Raw genomic sequence first — 22,910 nt, forward strand, 5'->3', positions numbered from 1 at the left:
AATGAACTTTCCACATGGAAATATTAATAGACAAGCCTCTGCTCAAATGGGTGTGATGGAGCAATGTCACTCCCTCTCTTCCTTTCATTTTACAACCTTCAACTGCAACACTGTTTGATCCATAGTTATAAAGGCAGTACTCATAGGCATCCTTCAGTCTTGAGAGACCATGGTAACATGCTCTGTATCGAGGAGTGTCCTCTTCAGAGACTGAAGCCAGGGTAAAATAATATGGAGGATAGGCTGTTACCCAAGCAGCAGTCCCCCCTCTCCACGTTGCTGAAACAGTCCAATGGAAAGGCAAGAGCCAAGACAACTGGTTCCATCAACGTCGCAGGAGTTGGCAGAACGACACGAACTGCCTTCGGGACTCCAGCTCCGGATTTTGCTCTAGGTTAACTCCTGAAGCCTTTTCCATGAGTGGATATAGCCACAGGGCAGTGGAGGTTTGAAATCAGAGTTTTCCTTCTCCTAGATGGGCTGCCTTCCATGGCTGACGAGCCCCACCTACCCGGCCTGCTCTCTAATAGTGCAGAAGTATAAAGGCAGGACTACCCACTGTGGAAGTATGCATACTTCACCAGGTCAGTGCATTGCACCTACTGTGTGGAACAGGGTGAGGAGCAAAGGATCTCATTGCATCTGAACATCAAATGGTCTGGATTTTTTCCAAGGATCTGTCACAATAGCGTGGTATTAAGGAAATAGAATGTTCATGTTTCCTGTCTAACCATGAACATGTTGCATCTTGTACCTGCAGAGTCTAATCTCAAAATATTTGAAAGTAATTCTACCCGGAAAGGATTAACTTGTTACAATATGTGTCATCCCTTAGTGAGGGAAGAATTTATCAATCATCTGTACCAATAAAAACAGAAACCCTGATGAGGAAACTAATGGGTCATAGTGCAACCCTTTGCATGTCTGCTCACAAGTTAGTCCATTGAGGTAAATAAGGTTTTCAGCTCATTATGTGTAAAGCTGCAGCAACAGCAGCTTTCTGCTGATCTGATCTTCTTCATCACCATCCTGTGCAGTTTATATACCCATTCCTATAACAAGGGACTTGTTTAGGAAACAGGTTTGTCGAAGCTGTACTTATGAACTGAAGTCTAGCTTCCAAGATTAACCAATCGGCGCTGAGACTTTTGCAAACACTAGCTCAGGAAACGGCAGAAGTGGTGAGGTCAACAATCGGTCTCAAGCGTGTCTTAAAACATCATTGGTAGGGGTAAGAGTTCTTTGGTCTCAGTTTAGATTTTTATTCAGTAATGGTATGCATGACACATCTTTGTCTCCCAATGGATAGAAGCACTTTGTGTCCGCTCTTCTGATCAAAATTAGCCAAAGTCAATTTAAGTAAGCAATCTGAAAAAAAAAAAGAGGATGGGAAGGGGGGAGGAGGCAAAATAGTGTGACACTTTAAAGAGTAATCAATTTATGTCAGTGTGAACTTTAGTGAGCAGTGTTTGCTTGCTTTCTTGTTTTTCAATATTGTTGTTTAGTCGTTAAGCTCTTTGGGCTAGGCCCTCCTGTCTTCCACTGCCTCCCGGAGTTGGGTCAAATTCATGTTGTATGGAAGTGAGAGCTGGACCATAAAGAAAGCAGACCGCCGAAGAACTGATGCTTTTGAATTGTGGTGCTGGAGGAGGCTCTTGAGAGTCCCCTGGACTGCAAGGAGAAAAGACCTATCCATTCTGAAGGAAATCAACCCTGAGTGCTCCCTGGAAGGACAGATCCTGAAGCTGAGGCTCCAGTACTTTGGCCGTCTCATGAAAAGAGAAGACTCCTTGGAAAATACCTTGATTTTGGGAAAATGTGAAGGCAAGAGGAGAAGGGGACGACCGAGGATGAGATGGCTGGATAAAACAAAGCATATATTCTGCTTTATAATCATATGCCATCCCATTAACTTTGACTTCCATTCTCTTAGGTTATCTCCACTCAGCAGCACCCATTCCATCAGGTTACAAAGCAGAGGGAAAGAAGAGAAGCAAGACCATGGCCTCTGCTGAGACACAACCTGTCCTTGGCTTCCCCTTGATTGTCAACTAGTGATACCCATTCCAGCAGATATCTGAATGGTTTGCACTGAACTGGGCACATCAAAGCTGGAACTTTAAGAACCTTCTGTGTTAGTTTTTCCTTCTCCCTCCCCATTCCTTGTTCCTTGTGTGCCATGTCTTTTTCACAGTCTAAAAGAATTCATTTGTGGTATTATAAATCCCACAGTTCTCCAGCCAACCTGACGAGAGCCTCTCATCGGGGGAAACTGGGTGTTGTAGTCCTAAAAGGAACATTAACAAGCTTTGTTGGGTAGAACGAGTTGTAAGTCCTTAAGAGACCTTTTGCAACTAAAGAGCCGAGCAAAGCTGCGTCAAATAACAGAAACTTGGTGCTGGCTAACAAAACACGGAGATCTTGTTCCTTTCAGAAGCAGCCACCGCCGCCGGCTCCCTCTCCGCCGCCCCGCGCACGGGGTGCCGCAGCAAGTAACGGCACGTCGCAATCCGGCGAGTTTAGGACCGCGAAGGAAGCCGCGGAAAGTCCCCGGGGAAACAACTGGACGCCACCACTTTTTTCGTGGCGGCGGCGGAGGTCAGCGTTCCGACGCGGAGGCTCTCTTCGTCTTCCGCCTTCTGCGCAGACGCTGCCTGCCTTCTATCCCCCTGTGAGCGGCGAGTCGAGTGGTAGCTCCCAGGCTGGGTCTTTCTCCCAGCCGAATGAAATAGCTCGCGCGAGCTGCTGCTCGAGGTAGCCTCCAGAGCGGTTGCAAAGGGAGGCGGAGGAGTAGAAGGCGGCAGCAGCTGCCGCCGGCGAAGCGAGCTTCCCTCGGAGCTTGATTGCCGCCGCCGCCGCCGCCGTTACTGCTGCGCTGGCGCCGGTGCTCCCGTGCAGCGCAACTCTTCGGAAAGAGCCGCCGGCGGGGGTTGCTTCGTGCCCTGCCCGGGGAGGCACCCCCTTTCTCTCCGCCTTTCTGCCACTTGCTCTCCCACCCCCTCCTCCCCACCCCCGACTCTTTCTCCGTCCTCGCCGGGACAAAGCCATGAAGCCGGCGCTGCTGGAAGTAATGAGGATGAACCGGATCTGTCGGATGGTGCTGGTCACTTGCTTGGGATCCTTTGCCCTGGTGATCTTCTATTTCCAAAGTATGTTGCATCCAGGTAGGGCGGCTTTTCTCTCTTTCTCTCTCTGCCTCTGGAGCCTTTGGATTTGGCATCTCCGGACTTGGCGGCGGCCGCGATGATGATGATGATGATGCTTGTGGTGGAGGTGACGGGGTGGGGAAGGTGCGTGCGAAGTCGATGCGCGGAGGCCGGCTGAGGAAGCGAGCGATCGAGGCTGGGGTGGGTGGCGACCGGACCCTTGCGTCCCGACCGAGCGGGGCTTTTTTCTAGAGATCCAGGCGGGCGAGGAGGGCGCCTTGGGGGCAGAGACGGCGAACTTCCGAGAGCGAGGATGGGGTGGGGGGGAAGTAGCCAAGGATGCGGACCACCTGGGAATGTGATGTGGGGAAGAGAGGAGTATCGGGATGAAGGTGGCGTCTTAAGTGGGTGGAAGGGGGACCAAGCTCCCGCCAGGGTAGGTGATGCTGGACACGGGGGCGGAGGGCAGGCAGGAGAAATCCTTTTGGGGAGGGCGCGATCCTGACGGAGAGGATCGCGGGAAGAGATGGTCCCCTCTCTCCGTTCCCGCTTGGTCTCCTTTTCGCCGCCTTCGCCCCGCTGTCGTTGCCCATGTGCGTTGGAGGCGATCCCGGCTGCGCCGTTGCTCTTGCTGCAGCGGGGGTGGGGGGGGAGGCCAAGAGGCTCCGGAGAGCCATTCGCTTTCCTCCGGCGCCCGCTCTGGCCAGCGGGGCTCCCGCGCACCGTGGACGCCCCCCCTCCCCTCCCGCACGCCTTCTCCTCGGGGCAGGGAACGAGAGTTGGGAAAGGCGGCGGCGGCGGGGGGGGGGGATCGGGGGTGAGGAGCCCCACCCTCCTCCCCCTTGGTGGCTTACATCTCTGTGGAGCCTTGCCCGGAAAGGCAACGTTCACGTTCCCATCACAAGCGAGTCGGGAGCTGGAAAGCAGGACGCGCCCCCCCCCCCCCAGCTGAAGGGTTTGCAACTTAGTCTCATCCGCATGGAAAGCACGGGTTGGGTTCGGTGTTTCAGGTCGTGGATGCCGGTGGGCTACGCCCAAGGTTTGCCCCCGTTGGGGTAGACGCATAGGGACTTGCTAAACCCTAAGATCCATTAATTCAAGGGGTTTGCTTTAACAGGGACCAGGGGCTGGGCTCAACCCCCCCATGAAACGAACTGCCATCTCTCTTTCGGAAGTGCAGCGCATGGGGGAAATGATTGCATTCTCTACCTCCTGTATCTTGCATGGTTTCTGGTCTTTGCCGCTACTTTTTTTTTTAAAACTCTGCTTTATAATTAACCTAGAGCAACCCTCACTCGCAGCCGGGTTGTGGGAGCACACACCAAACGAGGACTAAAATCCTTTTGATTTAAGCATCCTGCCCACCCCAGACCTGGTGACCAGCTGTGGCAGATCAAGCTGTTTTCAGATGCACTTGAGGGACATTTAAGTATGTTTGATTTTAGATCCGGGTGTGGCGTGGCAGAAAATAAGAGAGAGAGAAGTTGTTTTGAAGGGGTGGGGTGGAGTATAGAGGACTGTTAGATTTGATGTAAGGTGCAGCCTGGGTTTCAGAAGGGGAAATCTTGAAGCAGCCGGACAGAGGGAGGTATGGGTGGGGAGGGGAGTACTTTGGAAGAGAATAGAGTAGACATTTTTAGAACAGAAAATGTTTATACCCGCCTGTTCCAGAAATGGTCCAGGTTTGTTAAAACCAAACGCCTGGAAAACCTGGACCTGCTGCAGGAGATAGTGAACAGCTGTCAGCCAGGTGAGTTAGTCTGGGGCTGAGCACTTAGAGATGCCAGTCAGAGGTTGCTAATTTTGCTCTGGTGTCTTGGCTTGGCTGGATCTCTGAGCCGCCTGGAGGGGGTGTGCAAGGCTGGGGTATGTCTTCCCTGTCTGAGAACTCTGGTGGATTTGTTGAAGATTGGTGGAATGGAGTAATACATCATATGCCAACCTTTTGGGGGGGGGGATCCTCTCACACTTATGGAGGGGTGGGCTTTGCCTGGGGCAGGCTTCAGAAAGTATCCTGCATGTGTTTCTCCACGCTGTCTCTTCTGCAATCCAGGCTGTGGTCCCCCCAAGTTTTGCCATGCCTTCTAGAATAAAAAAAAACCCTTGACAGCAATTGCCTACCCATCACTAAGAGATTATGAGCTGGAATTTGGTAAGATTGTGGTTATGTTAGCCTCCTGTAGCAAAGCCAGTAAAAGAATCTTGTGGCAACTTTAAGTCTCTCGGTTCTGCCTGGTTTAAGGTTTCATGGGTTGCAGCCCATCACTCCAGGTGCACCTGAAGGAGTGGGTTACAATTCCACGCAGGTGTGTGCCTGCTGAAAAGTGTAAGTCTTTAAAGTGCCTCCCACAAGACTCCTCATTGTTTGAGCTGAAACTTCTGATTATGTGTAGTTTTGGAGGGTGGGAGCCTGGGTCAGGGAGTGGAGAACAGTGTCCCTGAATTGCTTTTGAGGGCAAGCACAGCAGTTGGATTGCAGCATTTGGCAGTGATGTCATTCAGACTTGTCAGCTGGAAAACTAAAAACAAAGTCGGTGTCATGCATCTGAAGATCTAGGCTGCTAACCATAAAACTGAACTTTATGGTATTTTCCACCCAGAGTTAAGCCTGTATAATCCTGTTGCTTCCAAGGAGGCAGTGGGGCAGAAGGCTTAGATTGATGCCTAGATCTTTACTATGGAAAACAGTGGACTTATTAAAATTTTATTTTCATCTTCGTCTTTATGGGCTGTTGTCCAGTTCATGATTTATACAAAGGTCCCATTGCTTGCTTAAATGACTCCTGTGTATATTTACTTAAAAATCTTTAATATTCTACAGTATGTTAGTGTATGTTCACACTTTCCAGTACAGTACAGTACATGTATTTGCGGACTGGCTCTTTAGTCTATATTTCTCTTTGGCGTTTGAAAATGAAATTTTAAGAGAGAGAGAGAAAAAAAACAGCTCTTCTATATCCCAGTATTTTCTAGACTTCCTATGTATGTGTTATTTAGGTTTTTTTTTTCTTGACTGTGGATATGTGATGAATTTTGTTAAATCAGCAGTAACAAGAGAGGGTTGTGCAAAAAAAAATCTAACTTTTTCATTTGCTGCTTAAGAGTCGTTAGTCCTGTCTTCTCCCTCAGGGCACTACAAAGAGATTAATAGATTTTTGACACTTGCCAGCCATCTGTCTCACATAGCTGATCAAAAGCCATGTCAGTTTTGTCAGTGACTGTGTGGAATAAATAAACAGTATTTTTACAAGGATATGTCTCTTGCTTCTTGCATGTGAATCTAATCACTGGATGGAAGTGTTTGCAGAACTGCATTGGACAGCTCTATAGGTTCATTTTTTCTCCTAGAGGGAGCAGTTCTAGCTAGAAATAGTTCTCGTAATGCAGACCCTGTTAATGGAATGATCCCCTATGTAAGTGTTGATGCTCTGATTACATTGTTTAACTTGTCTGTGTGAGAAATGTGTGTTGATGTATTTGAAGTGGCAATTGCTTACAGTTATGTTGTTTTTGTTTAGACTTGTATATCAACCCATAGTACTAAAGCACCCTCTGGTCAATTTACAATATAATTGTGCAAAGAACACTTTGCCCCCTCAGTGAGCTGGGTAGTAATTTTATTAACCTCAGAAGGATGGAAGGCTGAGTCTGCCTTGAGCCGGCTGAATTTGTTGAGATCAAATCCAGGTCATGAGCAGAGGCTTGACTGCAGTACTGCAGTTTAATCTCTGCGCTCATTTTTAATAGATGTCTATCTTTGTTTTCCTTATCACTGAAGCTTATATTTATTTATTTATTTTTTATTTATTTGATTTATATGCCGCCCACTCTACCCAAAGGTCTCAGTGTATTGGTGGGCAATACACTGATAAACAATCCAGCTTGAACCGCTTGCCTTGACTTCGAAAGCCTTGTCAAACTCAGCAACCACACCAAATTAGTGCAACCACTCTTTTATGAAGTCTATAGATTTTTATAAAGTCTAGTGGCTGTTAGAGAGCTTGCAAGCCACGAATGAAACTAAGGCTTTAGTCCAAAATGTGACTGAGAAAGAAGCTCTATTGAAGACGGTGTACTTTAGTTGCAAGAAAGTGTGTGGAGGGCTGAACCTGGAATCTTTAGGATCAAAATGTAAACATATTTGGTCAGTATTTTCTTTCTAGTCCTAAAGTGGACACGTCTGCAAATCCCACTGAATCAGTGGATCACCTTTAGTTGGCATTAAATACAGTGCTAATAGAAAATAACTATAGTGAATCTGTGTGGATAATAAAAGCCTAACCCCAAGCTAAAATGAGCATCAGAACAAGTATAAGGTACGTACTCTCCTCCACCATATACATCAACTTAAATATGCTTCTTGGGGCAAGGACTGGTCTCTTTTGCTCACCTTAGTATGTGAGATACCATGTGTATTGACTCAATTATATAAACAATAATAATCTAGTCTCTGTTTGCACTCGCGTGCAATATTGTTCATAGTTTGTTTTGTAAATTGCTTCAACTGTGCAAAGAATATCCAGACCTGCTACTAGGACATCCTTAAGAATGTCTGGAAAACCCCTCTGTAATCAGGAAGATATGTCCATTGTACGTCAAACTGTATCAGGAGTTCCTCTAGATGCTTTAGGCTTCATCCTACAGAATCCCGTACCATTGGCCATGCTGGACAGGGCTGATGGGAATGGGAGTCCAAAATATTCAGGATGGCTCTTCTTGACCTATTCCATAGGAATGATACAAGAGATGGCTGTCATGCAGGAGACTGTAAACTGGTTAATGTACAAGCAGAGTAGCCAGGAAGGTTTTTCCAAACATGCTTTGAAACAAGAAGGAAATCCAGTAGATTTGGACAAAGACCTGAGAAAATTACTGAGTTGATGAAGCTGTTGCTAGGTAATTTGTGACTCTTGTCTGTTCCTTATAGCATTCTGTCTGATTGTGATAACAGCCTTTACCAGCTTGGTGGTTTGGAGATCTAACACACCACAGGATTACAAAAGCAACCATGATAGACCATACATTTGCCAGGAGGGTAATTGTGCCGAAAGCAAAATAGCCCACGGATGGCTTCCCTACTTCATTTCTCAACTCTTCTGTTGCCAGAACCGGCCTTTATTTCCAAACTGTGTGCGCTGCTGTCATTTGAAGATGGGCCTTGGTTGAAAGCATGGGATTTGTGTCCCTGCTGTGACAGGTTACCAGCCTTAAATCAAAACATTTTGGACTGCCCTGTTATGAGGATATATGTCAGCACTGAACCCTTTTGGATGTGAAGCAAACATATTTGCCTGGCGCTTGGATTTGTCAGAGGGCTTCTGAGGTATATTCTGACTGAAGAACTCAATGTTGCGTACTTAAAAATGACAGTGATGACTCAACTGCTGTATTTATCTTGCTTGTTTCCTGCTGGAAGTGTCATCACGGTGGCTTCATAAAATGCAGTACTAATTTGTGTACAAGCATATGTAAGTACAGGTATGTGAATATAGCATGTATATGAATATAGTATATATGTGTGTGTATATGTATAGCTATCAATAAATAGCTATTATAAATATGTACATGTCTAATTTTTAAAGGTGCCCATGGAAACCATATTTCTGACCTATTTTATATTAGCTTTTACTGCCTCCTTATTAGATTTTGTATAATCTCCCATCACCTGTCAGAATTCTTAGGCAGGTATTAAGCTTGGAAATAACTGGAAAAGGCACAGTCTCACCAAAATTAAGAGTGCTTAACCCCATCGATTTAACTGGGAGAGTTAAGCATCCGCTTAAATCTCTCTCCCATGGAGGTCAATGGGAGTCAAGTATTCTTAACTCTCACTGTGTTTTCCTGGTCTGTAATTTGTAGCAAATGTGCAGTGTTTAAATTCTGAAACTCCGTTTCTATTTTAGTTTCTCTAATGCAGCAAAACTTGGCAGCTGTGTCCAGTTTAACATATATTTCTCTTTTAAATACAGACCTCATGGGTTCTAAGGCAAGGACATGAGGGAGTTGTGAGCCTGGCCATGCTGAGGTGGAACTTTCTGTCCCCTCGTAATTGAGGTTGTCATCTCCTCAGTCAAGGTGTTGGCACTGATCAAGGTGTCACCTCGTCAAGTGTGCAGCTTTGCCTGGTCTAATTTAGAAAGAGGCAATAGAGGAAAAGGGCCAGAGGGGTGGTCTTTGAGTGATGTGGCTCAGTCAAGACTCATCTTTGCCCTCCCTGCCCCTTCCTCCGAGGAGGAGCCTTATGTAAAGGAGCGACATGTGGGTGGAAACTCTGCCTCCCATCTCCATTCTCAAGTGTAGGGCCATGTTACAAGAATACAGTGTGGAGAAGCTACTTTTGGGGACTACAAGTCCGGAGCATCCCCAGCTCAGTGAGATCATTAGCCATGCTAATGGAGAGTTCTAGAAATTTGTAGTCCAAACAAATGTAGATGCATTTGCAAACTCTGGTGTAGAAAAGCTCTTAAGCCTGCATTCCTGCACATATTTACTTGGGAATAAGCCCCACTGAATGCAGTGAGACTTTGGATAGCCATGGATTGTGCTGCAGTCGCATACCACATGTGCAGCCGCAACAGTGTGCTAGGTAATAATTTGCCTGCTGTACTAGAATAGGCGACACAACATGTCTCTCTTGATTGCGAGGAGCCCCAGCGGCAGGTTGGTGGTGGTCACTGAATAGAAAGCAAGGGATTTTAACTTGGAAAGGTTACTCTTTTGAAATACAGTGGGGTCTTGACTTAAGAATGGCTTGAGTTAAGAACATTTTGACTTAAGAACCACTCTCATAGGAAAATATTGACTTGACTTAAGTACTTAGATTTGAGTTAAGAACTGAAAAAAACCCACGCGGGAGGCAGGGAAAGTGCAAAATGTGAACTTTCAGTTAACTGTTGGCCAGTGAAAAGGGTGCCTGACTGCTTCCTCACTCCTCCCAGCGTTTAGAGAGTGGATTGGGAGACAGTCTTCGGACTGCCTGGTACTGTACTGCCTGGGCTGTATTTTCCCTGCCTTCCCTGAACCTTTCTTGACCTAAGAAAAAAAGAAACAAAATATCCCCCTCTAGTGGTCGAAGGCGGAATAGCAGCTTCCCATTAGTTTCTATGGACGGAAAAGAGCAGATACGGATCAAATGGTTTTCAATGCATTCCTATGGGAAATGCAGATTTGACCTGAGGACTTTTTGACTTGAGAACCGCCTTCCAATACAGATTAAGTTCTCAAGTCAAGACCCCACTGTACGGTCCTTAGAACACCTCAGCCAGGGAGGCCATTGCTGTCTGTGGTTCCTGGCAGTTGCAATCCAAAAAGAGTAACTTCTCTAAGCCCAGGATATGTGCATGTGCTGGATCTGGATTTAGTAATGCTTGGAACAGACAAATTGAAACCCATTGGGGGCATAGGTTGGTTAACTTATTACCAATTTGTAATTTCAGGGTTTCTCCTTGGAATCTGGATCCTTTTACTAAAGATCTGTGGTGAAGCCTGGATCTAACCTGATAGATACTGTATTTGGAAACCATGTCATGGTTGAAGGCTAGCATTATTAAGGTGTTAATAAGAACAAGGTACTAATTCTCTTGCCGCTTAATTACACTGGCCTTCCACTAAAACTTAAGAACTTGTTGGGAAATTATGCTATGAGCTGGTGGTGTTTTGCTGAGGCAGTTTCTCTAACCTTGCAGTCGGATGGTGGCAGCCCTCACTGGCATGCCTTCTCTTTTGTGTCATCTGTCAGTGTGGCAAAATGCTGTCTAATTTGCCCAATTAATTTTATAGCCTTTCACAGACCATCTGTGCTCAGAGATGTCAGTTCTCCTAAACCAATGCAAAGACAGTTTCCAGCCGTTGTTTAAATATTGCCATTCAGTGTTGAGGATTGCACCAGAACGGTGGTTCCCAACCTTGGGTAACCCAAGTGTTCTTGGACTGTAATTCCCAGAAGCTTTTTGCCACCAGCTGTGTTGGTCAGGGTCTCTGGGAGCTGCAGTCCAAGAACACCTGCATCACCCAAGGTTGGGAACCCCTGCACTAGACAATACAGTTAGCATGTCATTGGAAGCAGAACTCCTTAAGAAATAACAGATGTCTATTTATCCCAACACAGCCTTCCTCCATTTTCCATATTGTGAATTAGCTTGCTTTTGCTTTGTCGTCGTTCATTAGGAGGCGGAGGTGTTTGGTGCTTCTTGAGACTGATGGAGCAGAGGGCATGGCCAAAGTAAGTGGGGTCAAGATAGTCAGAGGAAGCGCTTAGGGGTTCTTTTGTCTCCCACTGTCATTACAATACTCCTTTTGGCAGGGGTTGGATTAGATAACCCCTCTGGTGGCACTTCAGCTTCCATACAGTGGACCCTCGACTTACAGACGGCTTGACTTACAGACTTTTCGAGTTACAGACTTCTCTGGCTGCAAAATTTAGATTCGACTTGCAGCCAGATAATCGACTTACAGACCAGAAAAAAACCAAAATGGAATAAAAATAGAATAAAAACCACTGGTTATGGGATTAATCAGTTTTCAGTGCATTGTAGGTCAATGGAGATTCGACTTACAGACTTTTCGACTTCCAGCCACCATTCCAATACGGATTAATTCCTTAAGTAGAGGGTCCACTGTAGTTCTAGGAGGCACAATATGAGTAAGACATGATCCCCACACAACAGTGTATCCATAAACACTGCTACCTTCCTTTCTGAAATTCCAGTCCTATGAAGGATCATTTTGAAAAGCATGTTTACAATCCTGAATAAGCAACAGTGGAGGGAGTGCTGATCAGTAGAAGGCATTAGAGAAGCCCGCATGAGTTCCAGCACGTTACACACCGAGGATTGTGAATAAATTATAGAAGAAATTATAGAAGGCCAATTTGGCCAATATGAAAATGAAGAAACATCATGGGGAGATCTCCATTTTATTGCCACTAAGAGGATTACATAAACTTTCAATATTTGTACACATAAAACCACAACAAGAAGAAAATAATCTTTCCCCGTTGGGACACATAGGTTTTCAGAAAGTGGGGGGGGGGCGACAACAGATCATATTTGCATTTTGTAAAAATTACTCTGCCTGGAAAATAACGTGGCTTACAACCGCTTGTGTAGTTTTACGGAACTGCATAGACTGAAATGGCTTTAAAGCAGGAGTGGGAGATTAGCGCCCTCTAGGTATTGTTGGCTTACAAGCCTATGTTCTAATATGATGCAATCAATGCTCAAGAGATTTGGACAGGCGCTTGGCCTGGGAGTTCCAGGTTTCTGTGAGCCATGAAACTCATTGGGTGGCCATGGGCCAGTCATTCTCTTCCAGCTAGCCTCACCTAGCTCTCATGGTTGTTTGGAGGATAAAGTATGAAGGAAGAGAGACATGTGTGCTACTTTCAGGAAAGGTGTAATAAAAATGGAATTCCTGTAATATGTAATAAATTCAGTTCTTTAAAAACTCTCCAGTTTATGAATGTGTGATATTGTTCTTCTGTACCCATGATTCAGAAAACCCGGATATGGCCCTTTATTGATGCACAACATTGCCAGCAGGAAAAGGGGTGCTGGGCAAGATTCCCTCTAAGCTGCGAGCATGTCTCTGCCTTTCTCCGCACAACTTTCTTCCTGTTCTGCACAGCAATTGTGTTCAACCCTTTTAGTTCTAGTTGCACAGGGATGAAGTTGTGTATGTGATAGGTGGAGCCCGCCCAGTGGGGCTGAAAATTAGAGGGTACCATTGATGTTGGGGTTTACATAGGAAAGAGCAGCCTGGATGTTAAACAACACCAAAGGTAGCAGTTAAGATACCCTCTTCTTCTCACTAACTACAATTCACAAAGTGACACTATGCAGCGGAAAATCCAAGAAGCTGACCCTTTCCCCCCATCAATTAACCACTTTTCACCCAAACACAAAGCAATTGTCAGGGCTGTTTTCCAACAAGTGCAGTGTAGAGTGTTGGAGACCCACTTAACTATGGAAACTCTTGTGTGCATGTGTGTGGGTAATGGTACAACCATACCTTAATATAGCTCCATCCCTTGAAAACCTTACCATAAATTGGAATTAATTTAACAGTATATAACAAACAAAATAAAGAATTCCTTACCAGTGTGTCGGCTCTGTGTTTAGTAGAGTTGGTGACAGCTGGAAAGCAATAGTTGCTGGCTCCTGATTTAAAAGAGCAGCCAGTCAGATGGAAATCATGTCACATATCAACATGTTGGGATAAGTAGACCTAGGAAAAAGTTTTAAAAGTTGTATATATTGCCTATTCAGGCAGCTTGGAAGATTTCTGTTTAAAAGCAGCAGAGGGGAAGGAAGAAGAAAGAGAAAGGAAGACTTGAGCATTCCAGGTTATAGAGAAGGCATCTGCTTGTGTATGGCCTTCATGGATGGAAGTCTGAACTAAGAAGGCAAATGGTGTCCATCTCTGGTAGGGATTTATGATGTCATGGTGGTAAGGTTGTTTCGGCCAAGGCTTGCTAGAAGTGGGAAAAACAATAAATTTTGATTGTTTTGAATTTTACCCAGGAGATTCCATCTCTATAACTTTCTAGTGAAAATCACCCTGACTGCTAGGCAATTGTTGTTGCTGCTATTGTCACTGTGTGCAGTCAAGTCACCTCCAATTTATGGCAACCTTCTGAATTAGCAATCTCCAAAATGTCCTGTCCCCAACTGCCCTGCTCAGCTCTTGCAAACTTAAGCCTGAGGAATCCTTTAAGGAGTTAGTCCATCTTGTATTTCGTTGTCCTCTTTTCTTCCTGCCTTTCTACTTTCCCAGCATTATTGCCTTTTTCACAGAATCCTGCCTACTTTTCATGGAGCAGGACACCCTCAGTTTCAACATTTTAAAACTTATTGCAATACTTAAAATATTAAAGGCAATTTTTATGTTTCCTTGTCAGAAAGTCTATAGAACCAAACTGGGCAGTATTGCATAGTAATTAGGAGAAAGAGTTCAGCCTAAGAGAATAAACTCTTGAGCCCCACATTTAGTTGATGGGCATTTAGTTAATATTGGGACCAAGGAGAAGTAGTAAAATTGCAAAACTTACGTTGTTTGTTTTTATAGTGACTTTTCAAAAGAGGGGAAAGCAAACTGAAAAAAGGAAATAAAAACATATCGGCTTTTCTTGATGATCCTGAAAGAGGCATTTCCTGGCTGGGCTTAGCCTCTCACCCCCCAGACTCCAGTTTCCTTCATGCATAGACACACACGAGCAATATAATGATGATGGAAAGAGGCGATTAAAAAAATTATAACAAAGAAATTTAACAAAATGCATAATGTTTATTTTTCCTGTTCTGCTTGCTTGAATCCTGCAGTTTTTCAGCTCTTTCCATTCTTGCCTTCCTTCTGTATTTGAGGTTCTGAAATTTCTTGCATTGTTTCTGCAGTCCTTCCCAAAGACGTCAAGCCATCCTGTGAATTCACAGATAGCTTCAGAATTCAGATCTTCTGTTCTAAGCTCCGTTTGCGAGCATGCTAGCTATCTTGAATACTCATTTGGGGAACCTTTTTTGGGCCAGGGACCAAAACCGGGCTGGGAAAAAGTCTTGTTGGCTTTGTTCCCACCGTACGCGACTCCAAAGCAAAGCACGCCTGTTCAGATGAAATTCTTCCCAGTCTGGACACTTTCCTGCCAAGCATCTAAAGCACTGTTCAGTGCTCAGGACTTAGGCTCGGCGCAATAACTATCAGGCATGCAAAGCACAGTTTAGTTCCATGGAACAGATTCCTGGGCTTTATGTACATTCTAAAGGCAATGTGTTATTTGCCATGTTTAATTAAGATTGAGCTGTCCACTCAACAAAGATAATACGTACTATTATTTATATACCGCTTCCAAGAGACTAGGACCTCATGTGCCTTATTCAGATGGTGGGCCCTTCAGATGTTTCAGGTCCTAATTTGCTGATGAGATATGTAGCAGCAACTCTGTAAAGCAAATTGGTTCCATACTGTAAATGAGGCAAAGGGCAAAAGAGGCCACTTTTACTATACTGTACCTGCTAGTGAAGGTTTTTGGAGCTGAAGGGTTTCTGAAAATGTTAGTCTTTTGGTACCTCATTCATATTCAAAACCAGGTTTGACTGCTAGCTGGTAATGTCAAAGTAGTCCAGAGGACTAGAGGAACATAACAAAAATAAGACTAATTCTGGTTAGGATGAATGGAGCTGTTTTTTTAGGTCACTGCTGATGTAATCAGCTTATTGTGCTCTTCTTCTTGCTGGTAAGACACTAATTTGCTTTTTTTGGAAAGAGTATAGGATACTGATTGGTTTGATTCCATGAAATCTAATCTTGCACTTATCTGCTTGCAGTCTGCGTTAGAGTGTAGTAAGGGACATGACTTTCATTTAAAAAGGCAAATTGCATGCAGTGATAGTTATCAGGTGATTAAGCTTAAGCTGTCCCAGCTTGCATCCTGTTGGAAGTGGCTTTTTTTTTTTTGGTGATAGAAGGCACTGTCTTTGATAGCTGAATTATGCAGTCCATTATGCACATTCCAGCCACTAGACTAGAATGATTAATTGTAGTAATTGCAGTGAGAAACGTGATTATGTTGTGCTGCATGGAGCAAAATTGCACCTCTGATCAACTGGATGTCTGCTAGTAGAGAATCTATTATTTGATTGGTTTGGAAGTATACTGTACTTTGAATCCCTGCGTTCCTCCTGAATGGTATCAGCATCTTTTAATCCTTCTAGTCCTCATGGACCAAGTGTCTGCATCTGTATACCCCTTTGTTTGTCTCTCCTTCCAGAAGCTTGGGATAGGAATGTCAACCGGGATGGGTATGTTGTGGCCCTCTAAATACGAGACTTCAACTCCCATAGGAGCTGCTGTTCAAGAGTGGGAGAGGGCCCCGGATGCCCTCCTCTAACCTGAAAGAAGGAAGGCTGGCCATCTCATCCCTGGATTCCACCACAGTGACTGCAACAGTGTTGGAGTAGAAGGCACAGCAGCCCATGGTGACCAGTAAGGATGACCCTTATTGACATACAAGCAGGCAAGCAGACAATCGAACACACATGCAGAAACATGCAGCTATGCATTCCCTCAGACCCTTCATCACCTCTACTCCATTCACTCTCACCATATTTCAGCTCTAAAGTGGAAAAATACAGTCAGACTTCACTTAGAAAGCTTCTGTGCCCAGCTTCCAAGCCGGACGGTTGTCTTACACACTTGTATTCATTCTGTCCTTTTCTCTCTCTACCCACCTCCGCAACACATACACACACAATGCTGTGAGGCTGAGAGTTCAGCAAGAATGCCACGAGGCAGGGCCCTGACCCTCTCTGTCTTAGCTTGAGGATATAAGCAGGAAGGGGCTGGCTGTTGGTAACCTAAACCAGAAGTAAGGCAACACTCTATTTGCTGTAGACTGCTAACGAAGCTCCAAATTTACCCCACAAATTATTCCCTCTGGAATGAAATCTCAAAATGATGTTATCTTAAAATATTAAATTTTGGAAGCAAAAAGGTTCTGTGACAATCTAAACTGGTCTGCTGTGACATGGGCAATAGCTTATTTTATCAGGTGCAGCCAAGAGTAGATTTTTGTATGAAATATCAATCGCCTTTGCTTACGAGCTGATTCACAAGATCATTCTTCTGTTTGTTGCACGTTTAAACAACAGAATATCCCATTTCCATGGTGTAGTGGTTCTGTTTTGAAAAGAGGCTCTCATTGTGAAAAGAGCTCCCACAGCCGAGTCCTATAGGACAGTCTGAAAATGAATGATAGCCACAGCGATCTCATATTAGCAAACCTCTTCTAGTAGTTTTTTTTCTCTCACTGGGAACAAGTCTTTGGTAAAGTTAATGGATCTTAATTGCTCATTCGGTACCGAGGTTCTCCAGAATGCTATGACTGTAGAAGGAATGACATATAATTATGTAGAGTTAATAGAGAAATTCATCCCACTGCCACCTGCTGTGGAGCTTGCAGCTAAGCTCAGAGGGGATAGAGAAGCTGGAAGGGAGTTGCTGATGGTATGAGATCCCCTTGATAATAAAAGTCCTATACACATCAGTCCTTTGAATCCTGGAGCCACTACACTCCCTCTTCTATTTGTAATATGAGTTGTCTAGAATATTTGCCACAAACCTTTTGGTGGACTTGTGCAGGCGTGTGCGAAAGCCTGCCTTTATTCCATTTTCCTGTAATAATCAGATTTGCATCTGAAGAAGTCGGTTGCAGTGCATGGAAACTTATGCCAAATTAAATACATCAGTTTTCAAGGTGTCGCAAAAGTCCCTGTTGTTTTTCCTGCATCAGACTTGCTGCAACTGTTTCTCTGGAAATGCCATTAAACACAGCAGTATTAAGAGTTTCTGCTCTTTGCCTTGCATGTAAAATGTAAAACATTGGAGCCTCGAGGTTGTGGAATCTATAAATAGCCTACAGAAGAACTGGACGAGATTTTGACCCAAGGTTTTTGATCCAACACTAATGTCTTGCAGAATTGTTAGGTGGAAAAGTGAGTTAAGGACTACAAAGGATATGTCACTCCAAGTGGTAAATGAGTAATAAAACCAAATCCAAAATCTGTAGATGGCTAGTGCCTTTATTAGGATCAACTTTAAATGGATAAAATATGCAGGCATTTGAGTTTTGAATTGGAGGTTCTTGATATTTTAGCAATTTCTATATTCTATTCTCTTCCTCCATCCAGCAGTTCCAGTTGTGAGATGGAGGTTTAAACATGTACATGGCAGCTTTATAATTTTGTTTAACATGCAGCAGCAGCAGCAGTAGTATCATGGCTGCTTTTTAATGTATATGAAGAAGTGAAAAATGTGAAGATGTCTGGGGGAGAGAAGGTCCTGAATTTCCATTAATAAAAGTTTTAATCACAGTGGGCAGTTGTGCATGACGATGGAAGAATCCATCATTCACCCATCCCATCCTCTGTATGAATGGTTTACTGTCAGTAAGCTGGCGTGGTTTAAATATGTACACTTGGGATCACAAATTCAAATGCAAGAAGAAACAGTTCAGCCCTTTCTTCACCGAGAAATGGGGGGGGGGATTGTTGGCTTATGTCCTTACGTTGAATATGTCCTTAAAAAGGTCGGGATGGGTTACTTAAGGATAAGTAAATAAATGGTCTGTACTTCTCTGCTAAAGAAAAATACCCCCCCCATCTGTGATTTGGGGTACTTTTATTAGTGCTCCCAAACCAAGGTCTCTGAGGTAATCTATCCATTTATTTTATCCATTTTTTCTTTGGCATTTAGTGGTGAAACAGCAAATAGGCCAGTAGCTGGTATCATCTTGCATAATTCTGCCTGTGTGGTGGGAGTGAGGTCTCTGGCCTTGGCAGATTGGTGCTAATGAAAAAAATTCCTTTTTCAGTTTTGGAGTGCAGTAACTTTTCATCGTTGCACATCAGCTGCATCCACCCCATAACTGAAAAAGGAACTGTTTGGGCCGAATTAATCTGCCATGCCTGGCGATGTCACTCCCATTGTGCAGCTAAGCTAGAGCTACACAACAGGATATTGGCCAATAGAGCCTGAAGTTACAGAATAATAATAGCAGGAGTTAGAGATGGGCACAAATTAGAAAAATGGTGATTCATTTTGATTCGTCAATCATGAATTTATGATTTTTTTTCCTGGTGAATCAACTTGTTGTTTATTTAAAACCCTATAAAATTGCCCTGAAAGTACCTAGAGACACCCAATTCACTGGGAAGGTTCCTCTGGCTCTCCACTACAAGCGCTGCATCTTTTGTGAAGTTTGGGTTTTGGTTGCCTGAGTTATACTCCCACAAGGACCCCCCCCCAGGATGTTCCCCCCAGTCACTTGGAGACACCAAAATCACAGCGAAGCTTCTTCTCACTCTCCTCTGCAATCCCTCCAAGTTTGGTGAAGATTGATTTTCAGACATCCAAGTTATACACCCACAAATTGCCCCCCCTCCGGCAAGTACCCTTTAGCAGCTGGTTTGGGGAAACCCAATCTTCACTAAACTTGGAGGGATTGTAGATAGTCAGTAGAAGCTTCTCTGTGCTTTTGGTCTCTCAAGGTGCCTGGGGGATACTTTCTTGGGGGGGGTGCTCTTTGTGGGTATATAACTCTGACACCCGGAACTCAATCTTTACACCGCCACTGACTTTTCATGGCTGAGTGAGACTTTGAACCCAGGCTTCTTCTTGTCCATCACGCTACCCACTACATGACACAAGGGCGTCTTTCTGCTGTCTAACTTTCTACTATACTACTTTTTAAAAGTGTGAGGCCTGTCTGGTTTCCACATTTCTACTCGAGACTGCTACATCCCCTTCACAGACATTCAGTTTGTGTTTTAGCCAAGGCTGTATCTATTGAATCAGACATTTTATATCTTATGCCATATATACAGTATACTTCAACCTGCTCTCTTAGGATTTACCCACATAAGTCAGGACAAGAGTTTTGATGGTCCTGCTTTCAGATTTTTGAGATGCCTTGAAATTCTCCTAGAAGAAGGACTGCTATATGAATGCAAAATATCATTTTTTCTAATTATTTTAGCGTATTGGAAACTGGCCTATCCTCAAATTATTTCTAAATCCCTGATGAAAATTTCACCACAACCATATGGAGGGGAGGGAGCAAGTGAGCAGGAACATCATTTTCTGAACATTTCTCTGTTTCAGATCAGAGAATCAGATTGTTGAAAGTGTATGTGGGGAATGGCTAGTCCAGCCTGTTTCAGATGGGTTGGACTACAACTCCCATCACCATAGTTGCAGAGCTGTACTTAAGGGTCCTGGATTTGGAGGTCCTGGGAACTCTTGGTGGTAGATCTTTGTAATATATCTTGCCAAACTGTTGGATTTGTCTGTCTGTTTACTTGTAGACAATTTCTTGTGTTTTACTACTGAATGTTTATGGTATTCTGTTTGGCATAAATGTTCACTTAATATGTTTGAAACTAGGGTTGCCATAAAAATGGGGTGGTGTCCAGTTGACGTTAACTACTTTTGAAAGTGCCGCATATTTTAATGGGAAGACGAAGGACCTAACTAAGGAACTGGAGCTGGCTTTCCCTCTCTTTTTTTTGCTCATACTCCTGGTTTTTTGGTACAGTCCACTGTTAGTTTCTAATCACTCTTGAATTGGGATGGATGAAAATGTTGTGGTCATTCATGCTGATTTGTCAGTAAGCTGAGGTAATTCCTCTGCCATGAGAGATTGAGAGAGAAAGAGAGAAGCCTTACACATATGGGCAAATATGTGGTCAATGAATTCTGTGTGATTAAGATTATTTTTGGCTGGTTCATCTGACAAGCTTTTACATAGAACAGGAGTGAGGACCCTTGCACTGTTCATAGGTCTTGGACTTTAGTGCCCAGAAACCAGGGATTGTGGAGTCATAATCCAAACCATGTGGAGGCCAAAAGTTCTTTCCCCCTGCCGTCTTACCTGTAAGTATAGGTGCTGTGCATGAGATTGGATGAACACATGGAGTCTAGGGGTGGTGTCAGTGTTCTTGACAAACATGTCCAGAATTCATATACTGACCACTAATTTGATGAACAATGATGTGGCAGTGAGCGGTAATAATAATGGTATCAGATGAAGATAAAAACAGTTTTTCGAACGCACAGTGGGGTCAGAAAGCACCCAGTTCCACTTCATTGCACCCTGAGACTGCCCTCTGCCTGTCAAAAGTAACACAGAGAAACAGAGTGGTGCCAAAATTAAGCTAATACATGTGCTCAAAGTATGAAGCACTGGGAGGAATGCTCTGTGCTACAGCGCTGTGTTGCTGGTCCCTCTTGTACTCTTTAAGAATTTTCGGAGCTGAAAGAAGAAACGTTCCTGCCTCCACTCTGTTATTTCAGAAAGAAGTGTGCTGTCTCTCTCAGAAATTTGGGAAGTGCTACTAGATGAGTAGTACTTTTCAAATGGAAGGCTAAGATTAATTTAAAAAATTTATAATGTGCCTTGCCACTTTTGGACAGAGGCTTGTTTGTGTGCAGAAACAGAAGTGCAGTTTGTGCTTCCTTTTTTTGCAACAGTTACTTGCTGTTTAATTCATTGAAGAAAGAAAAAGAAAACCTGACCCTCTGATGCTTCTGGAAATGTTACCACTCAGTGTAATTTTCCACTGACTTTTAAACTGGGGGAACACCCATTACTCCGTAATTGCAATTTCCATAAGGCAAAAATATGTAAGCTTCATTTTTTTATTATTGGTAAAAATGCTAGCTCTCATTAGTACAGATATTTTGTTTCATGCTAAAATATGAAACAAAGACCTTATAAATAGCAAGGAAGCTTTGTGCTGACATTAGAAATATTAACGCTAGACATTGTCATGATTTGGCACAAGCTTCCCCCCCGAAACAAAATTTCCGACAGCTTCAAAGATTTTTCTTTCTTTCTTTCTCTACATAGGAATGAGTTAGATTGTGTATTCTATCTGGAAGAACAAAAAGTCTTGACCTTCGCCAAGTGTAATTTCTTATTTCTTTGGATGGGACCCTATTTTCTGAATGCTCAACTGGTTTCCTTGACTCAGCTTAGCAGGGCGACAAAATGGTTTATCTCCTTGGGTGATGCATTTAAATGTTTTGAAGCGGTTCAGAGAAGTGGAAGAAATGGCAATTGGGTTGCATCTCCCAAAGTGTGCTTTGCAGCATGTTGAGGGCTTTTTCCATTCTTCTCCATGATGCTCTCTCTCTCTCTCTCTCTCTCTCTCTCTCCCTCTCTCTGCTTGCTTGCCTGCTGGCAAGGCTGGTTTGTTTTGTCCTTGCACAAATGTCATTCTCGCACAATCAGAGTTTTTCCCCAAGCCGGTGGGGTCTAAACTGTATGTATTATTTATCAGCTCCAAGGTAACTCGTATCTATGTTGAGAGGAAGAATCTATGGTGTTGGGAAAGAATGCAAAGTAGTTGAAAATTAGAATTGGTTTATTTTTGCAGGCATTTGCTTAAGGCTTGTATTTACCTTTTTGAGTAGTGATAAATGTTGTTTCTAATTTGAAACTAGATGCTAATTGGTTTTCCTGTGTCATAGGAAATTACAGTCCCCTGGCAGTATGTTTTCCACATTATGGCTGTAGGTGAAAAGTTGGCTTTTAGACATTGTTATCAAAATAAGGAAGAAAAACATTTCAACTGGAATTTAATTTAAGTTGGCTGTGGCTGAACCCCTCCGAAAAGGATGGGATTTAACTTGTAATCGTGACTTAATTTGTTGTATCAGATTTTTAAAGACTATTAAAGACTTCTGAATGACTTGATGGGACTGGAGTTGTGGTTTTGGTAACTACCCACACTGAAAGATGGTCCATCAGGCAAAAGGGATTCATACAGAGTCCACAACATCCATTTGAAAATCTTTTATTTATGAAAAATAATAATATCCTGCATTTCTTGTTCTTGATGTGTCTTCAAGCTAAGCTGACAGTAAGTGACAATGAATATATAATACAGTAACTTGTTTCGGAGGATCCATTAGGGCAGAGGTTGTCAACCCCTGTTCCACGGCCCACTGCCAGTCCGTGGCTTCAGTCCCACCGGGCCATGAAGACAGACCTCCCCCCTGCATGCATTCCCCTCCCCACAGCTGCTTTGTGCACACGTGTGTGTGCCAGCTCTGGTGTGAGTGTTCCCTCACCCCTTCACGCATGCACCCGTATGCGCAGAGCAGCTGTGGGGAGGGGAGTGCGTGCAGGGGGAGGTCTGTCTTCGTGGCCCGGTCGGGCCCTAATGGATCCTCTGAAACAAGTTATTATATTTTCATGAGGTAATCGTTAAG

At 43.9% G+C, this 22,910-nt stretch overlaps 1 protein-coding gene across 3 annotated transcripts in view; it reads left to right on the forward strand.

Moving 5' to 3' along the window:
* The first annotated feature begins 2,805 nt into the window (after positions 1 to 2,805).
* Positions 2,806 to 22,910, forward strand: part of CHST11 (carbohydrate sulfotransferase 11) — a 202,030-nt gene continuing 181,925 nt past the window's right edge. The window contains exon 1 of one of the 3 annotated variants that reach the window (XM_020804422.3): positions 2,806 to 3,164. In XM_020804422.3, coding sequence (XP_020660081.2) covers positions 3,047 to 3,164 — 118 coding nt within the window. In that variant the 5' untranslated portion in view covers positions 2,806 to 3,046. Of the gene's footprint in view, positions 3,165 to 4,607; positions 4,897 to 22,910 lie in introns of those variants that run through there. The other 2 variants (XM_020804423.3, XM_020804421.3) reach the window with 2 other exon arrangements.

The sequence above is a fragment of the Pogona vitticeps genome, chromosome 5 (assembly GCF_051106095.1).
Source record: "Pogona vitticeps strain Pit_001003342236 chromosome 5, PviZW2.1, whole genome shotgun sequence".
Taxonomy (NCBI): Eukaryota; Metazoa; Chordata; class Lepidosauria; order Squamata; family Agamidae; genus Pogona; species Pogona vitticeps.